The sequence below is a fragment of the Columba livia genome, chromosome 1, assembly GCF_036013475.1.
Source record: "Columba livia isolate bColLiv1 breed racing homer chromosome 1, bColLiv1.pat.W.v2, whole genome shotgun sequence".
Lineage (NCBI taxonomy): Eukaryota > Metazoa > Chordata > Aves > Columbiformes > Columbidae > Columba > Columba livia.
The window spans coordinates 181,066,361-181,083,746 of record NC_088602.1 but is presented as its reverse complement, the minus strand read 5'-3'; the positions used below and the strand labels follow the sequence as shown (position 1 = coordinate 181,083,746).

At 41.7% G+C, this 17,386-nt stretch overlaps 1 protein-coding gene across 1 annotated transcript in view; it reads left to right on the top strand.

Annotated features, from left to right (window-relative positions):
* Nucleotides 1-6,333, top strand: part of CNTN1 (contactin 1) — a 253,374-nt gene extending 247,041 nt beyond the window's left edge. Inside the window, exon 25 of the mRNA XM_065048651.1 lies at nt 3,648-6,333. Within this exon, the coding sequence (XP_064904723.1) occupies nt 3,648-3,727 (80 nt within the window). The 3' untranslated portion in view covers nt 3,728-6,333. The remainder of the gene's footprint in view (nt 1-3,647) is intronic.
* Nucleotides 6,334-17,386: the final 11,053 nt, after the last annotated feature.

Sequence of the window (17,386 nt, the reverse complement as noted above, 5' to 3'; positions counted from 1 at the left end):
TTTGATGGCTGTAGTTTGCAATTGCATGCACATTGGATACACAAGATGCTGGTTGAGAGGAGAGATCATGTGTTATAACACTGAGGAGAGAATTAATCTTTAGGTGCTAAATATATGCAGCTCATACCTGGCAGGACTACAGAAGAAGTTTAATAATCCTTCTGTTTCAATTTGCATCCACATGGTTTTTTGTACATGTTCATTAAGTCTTTATCTGGTGTTTCTCTAGCTTTTAAAGAATGTTAAAACTGACAGTTCACAATTGCATTACTGCACAGAATTAAATCTCGTAGTCTGTACTCAGGCAAAACTTACATTAATTTCCACTCAGGAGCTGCAGGGGTGTACTGGCTGTCATACACTCGTGACTGGTGTTTCCAGTAAAGGATGGTTCCTGACATGTGGTTCAGTAATCGAACAAGAAAAAAGAAGAGTTGATCTGTTTAATGTGCATTTATCCTCCTAATGTTCTGTTAATGTGCTGTAAAAGGGTAGGATTTGCTTCACTGAAGAGAGATGTTGTACATATCTTTGCAAGAGTGCCCCAACCTTGTAAGGAACTGCTGTAATGGGGTGAATTGCTCACTATTCATTCTGGAGCCAGCAAGGACATCTCGGGGAAAGATTTATTATTCCTTTCTCTTTGTAAAATAGTTACATGCAAATAAAAATTTCCTCATACTTGTTCATCATTTAACTTCACTCAGCAAAACATTTTTCCTGTTCTTCTTCATTAGAAGCACTCAAAACATCTTGAGTTTGTCTCTTTCCAACTGCATTGTCCTGGTCTGACAAACGCAGAATATATTTTCTGTGAATATTCTTAAATATGAAATCTGGATTTTTTTTTTTCCTATGGCTATTATTCATTCATTAAAGACCACTACCTTGATATTTAGGGATAAAGACTACAGAAAAGATTAATGTATCTCATAAATCACAAAAAAGTACAGATAACTATACCCTCGTACTTTCAGTTGCCGTAATGTGGAGTTGTTATGTATGAGCCCTGCAGCGCTACAGGCTGGGCACAGAGTGGCTGGAGAGCAGTCAGACAGAAAGGGACCTGGGGGTACTAATTGACAGGAAGCTCAACATGAGCCATCAGTGTGGCCAGGTGGCCAAGAAGGCCAACGGTATCCCGTCCTGTATCAAAAACAGCGTGGTCAGCAGGACAAGGGAAGTGATCCTTCCCCTGTACTCTGCATTGTTGAGGCCACACCTGGAGTATTGTGTTCAGTTCTGGGCCCCTCAGTTCAGGAAAGACATTGAAGTGCTGGAGCGGGCCAGAGAGGAGCAACACGACTGGTGAAGGGACTTGAACATAAGATCTATGGGGAGAGGCTGAGGGAGCTGGGGTTGTTTAGTCTAGAGAAGAGGAGGCTTAGAGGTGACCTCATCACTCTCTATAACTACCTGAAGGGAAGTTATAGCCAGGTGGGGATTGGTCTCTTCTCCCAGGCAGTTAGCAATAGGACAAAGGTGCATGGGCTTAAACTCTGCCAGGGGAAATTTAGGCTGGATATTAGAAAGAAATTCTTTACAGAGAGAGTGGTCAGGCATTGGAATGGCCTGCCCAGGGAGGTGGTGGACTCGCCGTCCCTGGAGGTTTTTAAACTGAGATTGGACATGGCACTTAGTGCCATGATCTAGTAAACGGACTAGAGTTGGACCAAGGGTTGGACTTTATGATCTCTGAGGTCTTTTCCAACCCAGTCTATTCTGTGATTCTGTGATATTTGAACATACATTTGAACATATATGTTCATCTTAAGCTTAAAATTCCTCTGTTTACATATACTTACAAAAGAGATCTTCTAATATTTTCCTTAATTTTATCTTTCATTGAGGTGGATATACTGCTTTCTGTGGAAAAATGTACTCTCTGTAGAAATGTACTTTTTACAGCTGAATTGAGCTCATGAAGAAGGATTGGTACGTCTCTTCTCTTGATTTTTCAAGTGCTTGGATATCAGAAAGGACCTAGGGGGAAATCTTGTCTTTGGACAACAGTAGGAGAAAGGATGGGAATGAAAGCAGAGAACAGTTCTGATGCATCAGAAGCAAGAGGAAAAGGATGGAGTCCAGGATGGGGACAGGGAAGAGAGTAGAGCAGCAGAAAGACTTGAGTGAGGACCAAAGTCAGGAGGAAGAGGGGTGCTTTTAGCTAAAACAGGACTGCGAGCTGAAATCTGTGCTGTTTGGTTCACATGTTACGTTTTCAGTCTGTTTTTTCCTCATTCATAAGAACATTTGCTGGAGGGCTGTCCAGTGGGTCAGTTCCAGTAGCTCCTCAGGACTGTCAACACCAGCTTCCATCCTTAGTCTGTGTCCAACAGCAAGACAAGCAGTAAGCCAGGAGCCGCACTGCCCACTTACACGTGACCATCCTCACCTAGATGAGCCCAACAGACTCCAGCTCACACACAGAATCACAGAATGTTAGGGATTGGAAGAGACCTCGAAAGATCATCTAGTCCAGTCCCCCTGCCGGAGCAGGAACACCTAGATGAGGTTACACAGGAAGGCATCCAGGCGGGTTTTGAATGTCTCCAGAGTAGGAGAATCCACAACCTCTCTGGGCAGCCTGTTCCTGTGTTCTGTCACCATCACTATGAAGAAGTTTCTTCTCATATTTAAGTCAAACCTCCTGTGTTCCAGTTTGTACCCATTTCCCCTTGTCGTATCATTGGTTGTCACCAAGAAGAGCCTGGCTCCATCCTTGTGACACTCACTTTTACATATTTATAAACATTAATGAGGTCACCCCTCAGTCTCCCCTTCTCCAAGCTAAAGAGACCCAGCTCCCTCAGCCTTTCCTCATAAGGGAGATGCTCCACTCAGTCATCTTCGTGGCTCTGTGCTGGACTCTCTCTATCAGTTCCCTGTCCTTCTGGAACTGAGGAGTTCCTTTGGCCCACCTCCAAGGCTGCCAGCATTTTCTCATATTGATGTTTTCTAACAGGAAGCGGGACTGTGGCAACACAGCCATTTGGCATGATAGCGATTCTTATGCCCGTTTGCCAGAGCAAGTCATGTAAAGTGTGTAAGATGTCAATTGATATTTTTGGTCTTAAGATATTTGTTTAAGAAAGACCCTTGTGGCTTTAAGAGTCATAAATGTGTAAATGCCACACTGCTAGAAGTCAGCCATCTGGACTTCGTAATCTTGCAGGTAAACAAATGGAGCAGGTTCTTTGACATCTCTCAGATTATTGCCGATCATATGAACATTAACATTTCCAAAGGTGTCTCTTTGCTTCATCACATTTCAAAGACTCCATTAATTCTGTTTTCACATGTTTAAATATTTATTTTGACCTTTTACCTCCTGGTATAACCTCCTGGCTTGTTGGAGCAGCCAAATCAAAGTACACTGATGTGTTCTGAATGGCCTTGCTGCTTGTATAAACACGCTGCATAAACAGCTCTTGCAGAACAAAAGAGCAAGTCCTCCACTGTGCTGGAGCAAGGCTCTGTATCCCTTCCACATCATCCATACAGGTAGGGGCTGTGCTGAGATACCCCAGCTGGTTTTCCAGCCTTCTTACCCCACGTTCTTGCTGTCATCCAGAGTTGTTCCCCACCATACCGCGAGTAACACTGCAGTAGGACCAACACCATGTTGTTCTCTGTTTGATGTGCAGGTGCCGCTGCTGGAGTTCCAACCCTGCTCCTGGTCCTGGTGGTGCCTGCCCTGGGTGTCCTCGTCTGCTCGGGATTCTGAATGTAGCTGGATTTACCTTGTCCTCTGCCTAACACAAAGGACTCCCTTTGAAGATGAGGACCACCACTCTTTTTGATTCTGTGGCACCATTCTAAGCCAAATAAATTACACTTTAAAATAAATTACCCTACTGATTTCGTATGAACTTTACGAGGACTGAGGCATCCAGGAACTCCTCTATGAAGTAAATCAACTTTTGAAAGGCTAAGAAATATTTTTAACTTGTTCCAATATGCCTTATAAAACACTTACACTGATCTGTGACAGTTGCATGATTCGGTCCAATGGGGCAAGTTACAGTGTTAAAACTCAATAACATAGGCTGTACAGTGAAAGTAAAATCACCATACGTAGGTGCTTTAACTTGAATAACAAATTGTGAAATATAATAGAGATTGAAATGTTGATTGTATGTGATAAATGTAAGAGTACTACGTCTGTCTGTACTATCCTATATGTTTTGTGTACCGCATCTTTTTGAATGGCCCCATCATCATTTATTCAGATTGCTGTTTTTTAGAGAGACAGTCAAAGCAAAAACATTTCATTTTTTTAGAGCTATATTTCTTGAGGCTATTGGATAGAATTTGAAGGACTTGAAATAAAAGAAGTCAGTGACAAGGAACTTTTTATTTTGAAGATGTTCAGAACAACCAAGACATGCACAGTATGCTCAGCTTAAAGGAATTTACCTGTACTTCACTGACATGAGATTTACCATATTGTTTTCTTAAAACTATTCTGTTGAAAAATTCCATTATGGTCATTGTTGTTGATTTTAGGAGTGAAATGTTGGTTTGCGGGGAAGCAGTGGTTTCACTTCAGTATTATTACTACTATTATTATTATTATTATTATTATTATTATTATTATTAAGTAGCAATATAACACTTAGGAGTTTGGAAATGGAGTCCATGTTAAGATCAGCCAAGTGGACCATGAAATGGTAGGAAACATGTTATTTTTTAAAATGAAAAGATTTAAAATGTAAAAAAAGAAAAAGATGTACAATAAATGGCAAAAAAAAAAAGAGTAGCACAGTAAAAAAAATATTATATTTACATTTTATGCTGCAGATGCCTGGTGTTACCTTCCTGTAGTGGAGGTGTACATTTGGAAGAATTATATGGTTTTACAAGAACTTGATATTATTCTAATGTTCATAGTGTTGTAAATAAGAGTTTTAAAGTTCTGAGACCGTCTCCCTATTTGATAGAGTACTAAATGATCCAGCCGTGTGTTAATACATGAAAGTCAGATACCAACTGTTAGTCAAATCTAAATGTTTACTATGGCCTTTGCAAAATGGGAAGTCTATTAGAGATAGAGAATGTTTTTGTTCTGACTGTGTCTAGAGTGCTTCAGTGTTGGGTTTTCTGTTGGTTTGTTTGGGGTTTTTTTAAGTTGTTAAAGAAATGCTCATTTATTTCATTTTCCATGTTGTGCTGGGAATTAGTTTGAGTGTGAATGTTGAAGAAACAGTGATATTGAATCAGCTGTCTCAAGTAATAGTGCAATGTCTGATGCTTCAAGAATTATAAGCTTTGAATCATATTTTATTAGCACAACCTTGCTAGCTACTTAGAAATAGATTTTATCTTTTTAGAACTGATAACTGTAGAGGTCCGTAATAATAATATTTACATGAAGAAAACATAGGTCTATTAATAATTTACACCCTCTCTTTTATTTGTATAATTTTGTACTATATATTTACATGTAAAAGTGTAGAGTCTTCATTAAGAAATATCAGTGTTTTGGTTTAATTTTAACTATTTGTTACAAGATGAAATTTTTTTAAATAGGTGAAAGTGATAACTTCCCTATAGAGGAATGTCAAAGTGTCAAACACTACTGAGTTTCATAAATTGTGTAATTATTTGAAAGAGAAATGAGATGTCTTGATGCGTAAGAAACTAGTACACTGTAAGCCTTCTGTACAAAAAAAAAAAACAAAGGTGTTTTATTGTGTTTCATTTGGTTTGGTTCTTTTGCAGTATGACTCATTTTTATATAATCTACAACCACAACTAAATCTTTTGCCAAATGCATGATTGCCTTTTACTTTTCTAATACATGGTGTAAAACGCAAAACTGTTTAGTTTTTTGCATGGAAATGACATGGAAAGGAAAGCCACTTCTTTTTTTAAATCAGCAACACAGATGAGGTAGGTCTCACCCATCAGATAGTTGCAGATTTTTCTGTTTCACATAATTATGTAAATTTGACTGGGACCTTCAGTTTCAAATTGTTGTCAAGAAAAACTAACTAATGTATAATCTGCTTTAAAACGCAAGGTTCTTAATTAAAGTTTATATAGATAGACATATTTGTTGTTTCTTTATATTTCAGGAAACTTGATATTACTATTATTTGATACTGATGAATATTGAACTGGTTTTTTAGTTACTTTTTACCTTTTTTTTTTTTTCAAATGAGTAGAGCAGGACCGTGCTTTGTCCTTTTTATGAATGAAAAGTAAATTACAATTAAATAAATGTATTAATGTTACTCAAAATATAATAACTGTCTTTTGAGTTGGAGCTATCTGATTTCGTAACAGTGATGTGGTCATCTGTGACAGTAAAGATATGGTTGGAATGAGGTACCGTGTCTCCCTGCCCTGCCTTCTTCTGAGTTTTGGTGGAGTTAAAGAGCTTTTGTAAGATACGGGTGGCTGTTCTGCTTTGATTCTAGGTGATATGGATAGAAAGATTTTCCTAACGTCAGTGACAGAGAGTGTCCTGAGACCTCTTCAGCATTTTTGGAAGGAAGATTTAACCAAGCAGAGTATTTTTCTCAGGTAATTTTTTCCACTCCAGTAAATACATTGCAAAGAGAGGTGGCCAAAATGTTTAAACTTCATACTAATTAAATGCTTTCTGTGATCACAATAATTTCAAGATGTGACATCAAGTGTAATTGACTGAGATACCACCTGCCTTTGAGGGGTCGTATTCAGGCTCTAAAATGCACAAAACATGTCATGTAAGAAGTTGGTAAAGCTGATGGTCATATTGCAGAGCTTGCTTTCATTTATCTTCAGAAATGCCAAATGAGAAGAGTCATTGAGATAATGTGGTCCTCATGCCCTGCATCTAAAGCACTTTCAACTGGAGCAGGGCTCAGACCTGGGGAGGAGGAGATTATCAGTAGTTTGATGAGGCACATTTTGTATTTTTATCTTGGTCTCTAGGAGACATAAGGGTTTGAGTCTTTGTCTGCCAGTTCTCTACTAATGATTTCAAACTTATTGGGAAGTGGTAGAAAAATTCAGCAGCTATCTGATTGAAGAAAATCATAGTCTGATTAGAAGGTAAAGATCTAAATTAGGAATTTGCATCACAGGTGGCTGCAGTGTGGTCACTGCTCTTACCTGCTCTGCTTGGCCTGGCGGATGCCTGACCAGTGAACACCTCCAAGCCAGGTACGGCTTGACTTGCTCCTACCTGACCTGGGGCTGCTCAGCACGGGATGGGCATTGGCTGGGGGAGGCCTGAGCACTGAGACCATTGCAGTGACACAGCGAGAAGGGGAAGAACAGGGCACAGAACATAAACCCATAGGAGAAAGGGTTTATTATTTCCACCTTTCAAAGAATAAATAACTTGGTTTTGCTTGTGAGACTTCTTTGTTTCCAGACTTCAGAGCCTCTAGCTACAGAAGATGATAGAAAATATGGCTTTAAATATTAGATATCTGGCTGAAGATGAGATCGTCCAGTAATGATCTGCCTCAGCATTGCATTAAGCTACACATCCTATTGGAATTAAAATAACAGACTTCAGGTAATGCCCAAATACATTCTAGTACAGATCTTTAAATAGTTTCAAATGCTATATTTTTGAGATTTTGTTTATTCAAATACATCAAGGAAATATCTGTCTTTTCAGTTATGGCAGTACAGTATGGGCTAAGAGTATCAATTTCTGTAGCTTCTAGCACTTGTGTTTGCTCCATCCGTGCACATGTAATCCAGTGGAACCTTTTCACGGTGTTCAGAGATCAGCAATATGTGGGAACCACTTGCCTTCTACATAGAGCAGCCATGTCTTGCAGAGGAAGATCACCCCTCTCAATTTCTTCCATTTTTCTTTAACTTTTCTATCACTAATTCCTTTGGTTTTGTCATTTTAACGTCCTTCTTATTTCCAAAACCAGAAGGATAGAAAGCATGAAAGTCCATATGAATGGGAAGTAAAAAATAATGTTTGCGTCTCAAACAGAAGTAGCACAATCTTTTATTTTTTGGCAGGCTAATATGTTTTTCTTTAACCTGGATGCCAATTAACCAAGTCCGCTCTAACGGATGTCTTAAAAACACACGTGAAAATTGTTCCCTTCACCTTAGCTGATCTTTACTCTGGTCTATTCTCTTCATTGACACGGATGACACTGGAAAGTATGCCAATTTTAGTTCCCCAAAACACTGAGAACACTCATGATTTAGCAGGTAGCTTCTGCAGGCAACATTCAGCAAGAATTGATGAGTGGGTTTTACTGGTCTGTATTTGAAGAGCTTAATAAGTCTCTTTAAAACCTCATGCCTTTGCTCTTTAGTGTGTTGTCACAGCCACTAACTATCTTCTTCACAAAAAGATATGAAATAGTTTCTCCCAAGGGAGGCAGCAGAAAGGGCAGAGTGCCTTCTGATTCCTAGAGGGGTCTGTTTTCAAGGATTTGAACCTACTTGCTGCCTTCTACTCACAGCAGATTACAGTGTAGCAATACAGCCTTGCTGCATTTTACTATTAGGCTTGGTCAGCACTAGGGAGTTGTGCCAGAGCCGCATGTCATCTCAGAGAGAAAAGAATCAGATACTGCCCAGCCCAAAGTGTTAGCAAGTGTTAGCAAGTGTTCCATGTGAAAGTGGACTTATCACCCTGGCAAAAAATGTCTGTCACACAGGCTCTGCACATACCAGGAGGAGATGTTCGACAGCCTGGCAGCAGAGGCACCACGCTGAGGTCTGGTTCCCATCAGGACGTTCACCCCTCTGATAGGGCTGCGCATCTCCAACTGCAGCCATGCGTGTGCCCTTCAGTGTACCTGCCCTGGACATCACTGATGGACAAGTGCAGAAAGGAGGAACTTAAAGACTTGCTTGACTTCTCCCTCTTTCCCCATCCTACTGCACATCCAGCGCTGGAAAAGATTTTCAGAGGGAGCTCTTCTCTGCAACCACATGAAACAGCCGTATTTGTAGCAGACTTTATCTCTTTCTATATTAGATAAATAGGACAGGCAAATCACTCTCCTAAATGCACCTGCCCAATGTCCATATAGCTCTAAATGGTAGCTGTCTCACGCTGTTAAGTCCCACCCCAGCTGTGTAATGACAACAGGCAAGATCAGATGCTGGTAAAAAGGCACATCTAAATAGAGAATATAGAGATGTTGACTAGGCATCATCCCCTCTAGATGGTTGTCACAGTGTCACCTCCATCTTGCAGTTATTTGAGACCTGCTGGAAGCAGAACATAGCAAAGTGTTTCTGTGGCACTGGGATAGTCCAACGCCAGCCCTCCTGAGCTCTGCCAGCTACTCAGCTCCAGGCAAATGCAGGATGCAGGTCCTTACCGCTGGTCCAGTGGTTCCTGGCTGGCATGTGCCACAATCAGCAGAGGCAAACGGCACCAAGGGGTCGTTACCCGCTGCAGGACAGTGTTTAAGCCTTCGGGAAGTACCTGGTTGCTGTGACCCCAGGGCTGTGGAGGGCACACAGGTGAGTGGGGTGGCTGTCCCCAGAGCACCAAGCCTTTGGATTCTCCTCCTACCCCAACAGAAGGAGAGAAGCAAATACCTTCTGGGATTAAGACCTGTGACGTGTGAATGGGGAGGATTTAATCCCCCAGCTGAGCAGGCAGTACTCTCTTTGCTGGCAAGTGCTGAGGTGAGGAGGCTTTGGGATTGCACAGCATTGGCAGCTCAGACCCTTGTGCCAGTTAGCAAATTAGCTGCATGGTGACGTTCATTTCTGATACTCACAGGGAGAAAGGTAGGAAAGCATGAGGTTCCCAGAGACACCCAACCTGAAGGATTTATCCTGCCTATATGGCCCCCTGTGAAGAGCTGCTCTGCAGTGCCTGCAGCACAGTAGCACTCACGAGAGAATCACAGAATGGCTGGGATTGGAAAGGACCTCTGGAGATCATCTAGTCCAACACACCTGCTAAAGCAGGTTCACCTAGAACAGATCACACAGGAATGTGTCCAGGTGGGCTTTGAATGTCTCCAGACAAGGAGACTCCACAACCTCTCTGGGCAGCCTGTTCTAGTGCTCTGGCACCCTCAAAGTAAAGAAGTTTCTTCGCATATTCGGACGCAACCTCCTGTGCTTCAGTCTGTGGCCATTGCCCCTCATCCTATTGCTGGGCACCACTGAAAGAAGTCTGGTCCCATCCTCTAGACACAGTGGCTGATTTGTACTGGTGGAGCCAGCTAAAACCTTCTACTATGCCCAACAGGACCGTTGTAGACAAGCGGCCCATCAGGCACTGTCCCTGGCTTTCCCAGGATGGGTTTCAGAGGGCACAGCCCTGAGCCAGCGTCCCTTGCAAGCCCTTGGAAGTGGAGGTGCCTGTGCCCTGGGGCTGGCACTACCCACCAACGGGGTTTTAGTTTTCCATTCAAAATCTTCGGGATTGCTGTAGGTTATGTAAAAGTCCAGTTAATACTACCTGTGTGTGCAACTCAAAGTGAGACACAGACGTGCACACGGGTATAGGGCAAGGCTGTGTGTGATGAGGCCTTTCGTCATTCACCTCTTCTCCCTCATTGAACCACCAACATTCGCCTTGTGGGTCCCTGTTTAGCCAATAATATTAATGAAAACATAAATGGTTTTCTCTGCTCTTTTGACAGTCCCAGGAGGGTTTTAGCTATAAATGCTGAGATGCATGCATCAGTCGAAGCTTCTCTATGATAGCAGTTAATTACCGATCTTAATTTAACTGTAATGCATAGCAGGCTTCCTATGGATTGACCTATAGGTCAAAGAGCTGTCCAAAATCAGCCAGGTCTCCACTAAGCCCCTCTGTGCCTGCCCTGTCAGAGCACCACAGTACCATGGCAGGACAAGGCCAGGATGATGTCTCCTCTGGTATCAGATCCCAAGACCCTTTGGTCCCTGATTTGATCTCCAGTAAAAAGTAGGTGATGGAATGGTATGAAAGGGTCTATAGGGGGTAGCTGTATTTATATATGTGTGCCTTGTGCAAGTAGGTTAAAGCATGCTGTGGGATTGTAACAGAATCTGACAAAAAATATACCTTAAGCAAAAAATACACAAACAGAGATGAGCTCTGCATTTTTTTTTGTGGCAGCTTTTCTATATAGACCATTTAAACTTTGTGCTCCCAGAGCCAAGAAAGAACATGCAGAATGACTCAACTGTGTTCTCTGTCATTAACCTTACAGCACTGACTTTTCTGTTATGTTGCGGATGTGAGGATTTAGACAGTACTAGAGGAGAAGAGGAAAATAATTCTGTTTAAACAAGTGAGGAATCAATAATTCAAATTCTCAAGACTGAGCCAAACATGCTAATACAAATGACCTAGAAAATAGCAGAAATTTTCACTGTTAGTAACTGCTTTTTGGTATATAGCACAATAACCCTCTCCTTTGGGGTTTATTAATTCCAGGATGCAGGAAAACAGAATCTTTTTATATAGAAACAGCGTAATTGCTGACTTGGTCTTTTTTTAATCAGTAGTGAGCAAGTTAAAAGCTTCACTCTGTCAGGAAAACGGGTTCACAGAGGGCATGAACTTAGTTAACAGTTTATTTCCCTACCTTGCTTCTTCCAGAACATCCTTGCTGAGAAGTGATAACCTGGTAGCTTCTGGCTATTGTTGTCCCTGTGCTCAGCCCTCCAGCAAAATTAAATTGTTATAAAATAGGTATTTCAAAGATCAAAAATACTTAGCTTCTCTGTCTTTCCTCCTTTCTTTGTCTTTCTTTTTCTCTCACTTTCTCCCTTTCTCTCTCTCTCTCCCTCTTTTTCTTTCTTTTATCTTCCTTTTCTCAAAAGAAAAACAGAACTAGAAACTTGAGCATGGGTAATATAAAGACATCAGCAAAGAACATCATCCCTGGTCAACCTCTGAAGCAAAGCAAAGTCCCTTAAGATGTATTCAAGAGATTTTGCAAGCACTCAATTTCCCAGACATTTCTGATACAAGAAAGAGGAAAAAAACAGTGTGACTTTTTTTTTTTGTCAAGCCCTGCATAGGCTTCTTCCAAAAGATCTGAATCAGATTTGGAGGATCAAGGATATATTCCAGTGATTTAAAAAGACTTGGCATCAGAGTCATGGATGTCTTAATGGATTTGAAGCCATGTGCTCTGAAAATGAAACAAAAAACATATGTTTTGCACATTACCTGGTGACTAACACACGATTTCTCATCCAATTTCGTAATGTAACTGATAGATTGTGGGATACCAGCATTTATTCCAACATACAGCTTAGCAGAATGGGGGGAATACATAAATTAAGCTTTACATTGGATGACAGGGCATTTTCATTGATGAATGATTTACTTGCCATAGCCAATTTTACTCCACCCCACCTCGGGTGCCTCCATTACCAACCCCATGGATGGGAAGCCAGCCAGGCACTCTTCAATGAGCCGTCCAGCCCTGAGACAAGCTGGTCACCTTCACCTCTGCTGTGCTCATTGCTGAAGCTTGGGAGGATTCATGTGCATACTTGTTTACCTTCTGTGAGTATAAAGGGAAGCTGATGGGGGGCTAACTGCCTAGGAATGGTAGCCAACATGGAGTTTTCTGCAGCAGGATCTTAAAATGCTGGAAAATTTAGACTAATCACGAGTGAAATACTTGAACCTTGTTATACCACAAGTATAAAACCCTGTGGGACATCTGCTCAAGAGAAATTGAATTTCTGCCACCCTAAGCACAAATGAAATTCAGGGCAACTGAAGTGAAGGAGTTAGCACTGTGAAATTTGCCACTGGAGAAATAACAAGCAGAGAAGTAAAAAGATTATTTCTAATGATATCATTAAAATCAAAGTGTTGTTGACAGTATTAGCTTCTCAGGAATTAATGAACTAGAACCTACTGTGAGAATAATTGCATGTAAACTACAATAATATTGATGTTATGCCAGAAGCTGTGATGTCTATCGAGAATTAATTTACAAAATCAAAACTCAAAGGAAGTCAGATTCATTTATGACCTTTAGAAAATGCAAGTAAACACAGAATGCAAAAAATCTCATGAGAAAGCACACTTGTAAAACTATAATGTAAAACCTTGCACCTAGAATATCCTTTTCTAAAATCACAAATACATGATCAGTATTTGAAGCACTTATCTTCTCATGTTTATTTCTAGAAAGTTGCATGATTTACAGATGCTTGGTCTAATAACTATTAATTTTTCATCGGGCTAGTGTTCTCTGCTGATTTCTCAGGATAAACATGAAAAAAACAAGTTATATCTTTCTGTAGCTCTTCCTCTCATGAGTAGATTAGCCACAAGTGCATCAACAAAGGAGAGAAATAAGTACCGGTGCAGGCCCTGCTCCAAAAATGATGCAGCAGGGCTGGTCTCCAGCAATTCACAGCCCTGCCCTGCCTGTCCATAGGCCCTGCAGAGCTGGGCCTATGTCCCATACCATCTTCACCCCATCCCTGTCCCATCTCCATGGAGGTGGCCAATGCCTGGAGCTGGTGCTGTCCCCAGTGCCCCCAGCTGCCCCATTCTCTGCATGCCCTGTGGGTCTCCAGCCTCACCATGCTCTGCCATTGTCAGTGATATCTGCTGTATCAGTGCCAAAAACTATTCAAGGCATTCAAGCTACTAATGAGGCAAAGCAGCTGAATTTGGCCGATTTGCCACAGACAGCCTTCAAAATCTGTGTGGTTCTGAAATCAAGGAAAATGTACACTGGGTAGTAGCATCGTTGTGCCTCACATATAACAGTGACACAGTGTGGCAGATTGAGAGTGGATGCATGAAAACAAGATCTGTGTGACCGACTAGTTATTGTGGTTTTTTTAAATCGTCCATGGCTTTAACTGAGCGAGAGGTTTTTAAAGAACAGGTGGGAAAGAAAATGATGTCTCAGGTTTGCCATCTCTCAGCAAATTCTGCAGACCTGTTCAGCAAACATGCTCTATTTCCTTTGAAAGTTTCACCTCTTGAGCCAATCTCTACTGGGACTGATCAAAGGAGAAAATGTAGAGTGAGTGAGCCATTCCCAGCCCAGAAAGGACTTTTCCTTGCAGTGGGTCATAGCTGGTTGGGAAGGGATCCAGGGATCTCCTGGGGGTGTCAAGCCAGGAGGGGCACAGCACCCCTGCCCCATGGCTCAGGGCAAGAGCCGGAAGACAGGATTGCTGTACTAAGCCTCAACAAATGTGTAGCTGCACTTGTGATCATGGACAAAAAGATCTCAAGTCCACTATATCTGCAAACTTCACATCCACTGTGTGTTTATGTGTTTACTGCCAGTGGAGCTAGGAACAGCATGAGAAAGCAATAAGAAATATTTCTGAAAGCTTCTGCTCCATTCTGCATCGAAACTAGTAAAGACTGCTATGAAGACTGCAGAGCTGCAAAATGTCAGTGGAAAGCAGAGAAAGAGTACATCCTATAGTAAGTGAATGCAATGAGAGAGTGTGTCTGAGCTTTGTGGATTCACTGGTGAGCAGTGAGGGTGGAAGAGGTCATGGAGCAGAGGACTTTAAGTGAACAAGACCAAATAATTCACAAGGCTTAGATACAGTTTGTAAACATTAGGAGAAGTGAATGAATAAAAGCTGTCACTATTGGTACCAACAGCTATCAGTTGTGGTACAACTGCAAGCAAAATATAGATAATGCAAATGTGCACTTGATTAACGACATGTGAAAAAGCATTATGGTGATTTGTGAAGATACCCATTAAAGTATCCATCTGTTTGGGTTTTTCCTTTGGCTTGTAACAGGAAGCCTTCATTAATTTCCTTTATAAAGTATGTGTTCAACAAGAAATTAAAAGTAATTCACATTAAGAAAAATTAAAAGAAGCGATATATGTAGAATGAAGATGTTTGAAAAAATCCTTCAATTATGGATGCTAATGTTTCTGTCCATTAAGCATCAAAAATTAATTTTCTGGAATGGATGTATTAAAATTACCTCTCATTACAAGCTGCTGACTGCCAGATGTTAACAAACTATTCCTAAATGCTTATCATTAGGTATAATGACTAAGCTCACAAAACATTTTGTGCTTCTGTGCCTGTAAACCACAGCATGAAGAGCAGTGGCTTTATGCTCTTTTCTAAACGATAATGCATGATGTAAAAAGCAGTTGCTCTCTAGCAGACAATAAGAGGAAAAAAACCCTCACTTCAGCCCAGAGTATTCTAAGAACTGCCATGGGTCCTTTCCACCACATTTTGTGGTCACTGTTCCACCTCCAGGTAGATTCATTTCTTGGCTAGGGCTACATCCACTGTTTACTTAGCCAATGCCCACATGCTAGGTCAACTGTCGAAAAGATCAACCTTTGTAATGATTTGGCTGAAGAGGAAAAGAGTTAAACCACACATTTTAGTGTTCTTCTCACCATATTACCCATTTAAAAAACTTCCACAGAAGGACTACACAAGACCTGATGCTGCCTGGAGGCATTTGTGGCAGGTGCTGACTATAATGACTGATAACACTCCTGGGAAGATTGCTTCTGGAGGATGCCTACAGCAGAGGTATAGACAAATTACTTTCCTCTCTAAAATATTTATTTTCTAAATATTATGTTATTTTTATGTATTTTCTTCTTTCGTTTGTTACAGCAATGTCTCAAATTGTGCCCTCCCAGCAATTGCTGGGTAACTTTATAAGCCACAAAGGAGTTCCTCAGTTTTCTTTTTCGCAGTGCTGCACTCCTCAACAGTACAGAGAGACAGGAGATAACCTGAACTAACTTCCCTCCAGTAATGTGTGTTATGGGAGCTCATTTGTCAGATCCCTATCTATTTAACATTGCACTGACCTCAGTAGAGCAGGCTTTCATTCAGGCTTGACAAAACCTAGCCAGCAGCCAAGGGAGTTGTGATCCTGGCTGAAATCTCACACAGCCTGACCTGCAGGACTGGGGGAGGCCTTTGTCCTCCCAGGCAGGACTGCGATTTGCTGTGTAATCCTTCTATGCCTCCCTAGCTACAGTTTGGTAGGAAGGAAGGGGCTACGTCTGCACAACAGGGAACAAGACAAGACTGAAGGGTCAAGGTCCAATTGCTCTGGGGAAAAAACAGGATTTTTTTGGCATCTGTTCATACGGGTAGGGATGGGCACAGCTTTCCTGGGAAAGGTCTGCATCCCCCATGCTGGGAACTCTTCTCGCAGGCAGCAGCTCCATGGGGCTGTGCCAGCAAAAGAACCAAAAAGCGGAATCTACGCTTTCAGCAGGAGGAGCCATAAGGACTATGCTCTGCCTTCTCCTTACTGAAGCTGCTACCCTCACAACGTCTGTACCAGAGACAGCTCTGCACATCCGCAAGGACACTGATCTCAGGGAACAACTTCCACCAGCTCAAAATCTCCTTATCTGGGCAGTTCAGTTCCTTTCAGTTGTGCTCAGAGATCTTTGCTTTTCTCATGTATGATTTATGAGATTTAGCAGCTACACATTGTTATGGAAAGCATTAAAGCATTTATGGAAAAATCTGATTTTCTATACCACTTTGATTGTTTTGCAATGTCTTAGATCAGCTAACTGAGTGTGATTTTAGCTGGAAGAATTTGTTAAACCACTGAATTAATTTCAATACTATTTTTTGTTTACTTCTATCCTGCCATGTAAAATTTATCTCATTATTCTTTCTTTGGATGAAGTACAACTGGCTGAGCTTAGCATATATGCTAAAGACCTGAACAACTTGACTGACTTGTTTAAATCAAATCCTCAAAGTTTAAAACTTCCAACAGTCTAAAAACATCACTTTTCCTCCAGAGAAATACAGGAAAGTAACAGCAAAATGTGGAGGTATCTGCCCATGGATACACTCTTTGCACAGCCCGCTGGGATTTACTCAGTGCTGCTCGGGTCCCCCAGTCTCTCTGGGAAGACGGGCAGCAGGATCTGAGCAACAGCTCAGAGCAGCAGCTCTGGCCACTGAATGCCAAGCTGGCCCACGTGCCACACTCATGCGGTAACTGTAGACAAGGGGAATATATGACTTTTCCTCTGACCTAGTTAGTAAATGTCCCGCAATCTGTCACAGGATTAAGTGTGGTTTAGTGGTTTTATTATTTTTTTTTCTGTAATTGCCCTGGGGAGTTTCAGATTGCAGCTGTAGCTCCGTGTGGGACTCAGGAGGGCACTGACCAGATCATTGCTGTTGCATGAGGACTTCAGTAGTGATGAACATCAGTCTTTCCTCTCAGAAATTCAGCAGCACCTGCAGGAAAGCAAAGGGAGGGCAACAGGTGCTCACAGTGAAAAAGAGACAGCAAGCGGAGAGACCCAGCTTTCAGGCACTGCTGGGCTGCCATGGAGAGACTGGTGCTGCCCAGATGTGGCTGCTCCCCTCCCATGGGGCACAGAAGGTGCGTTACTCTGGCCCAGACTAAGGAAAGTGTCACCTTCCATGTGTGATCCTTTCCCTCCTCTGCGTCCTTTCTCTAATTTCCCCC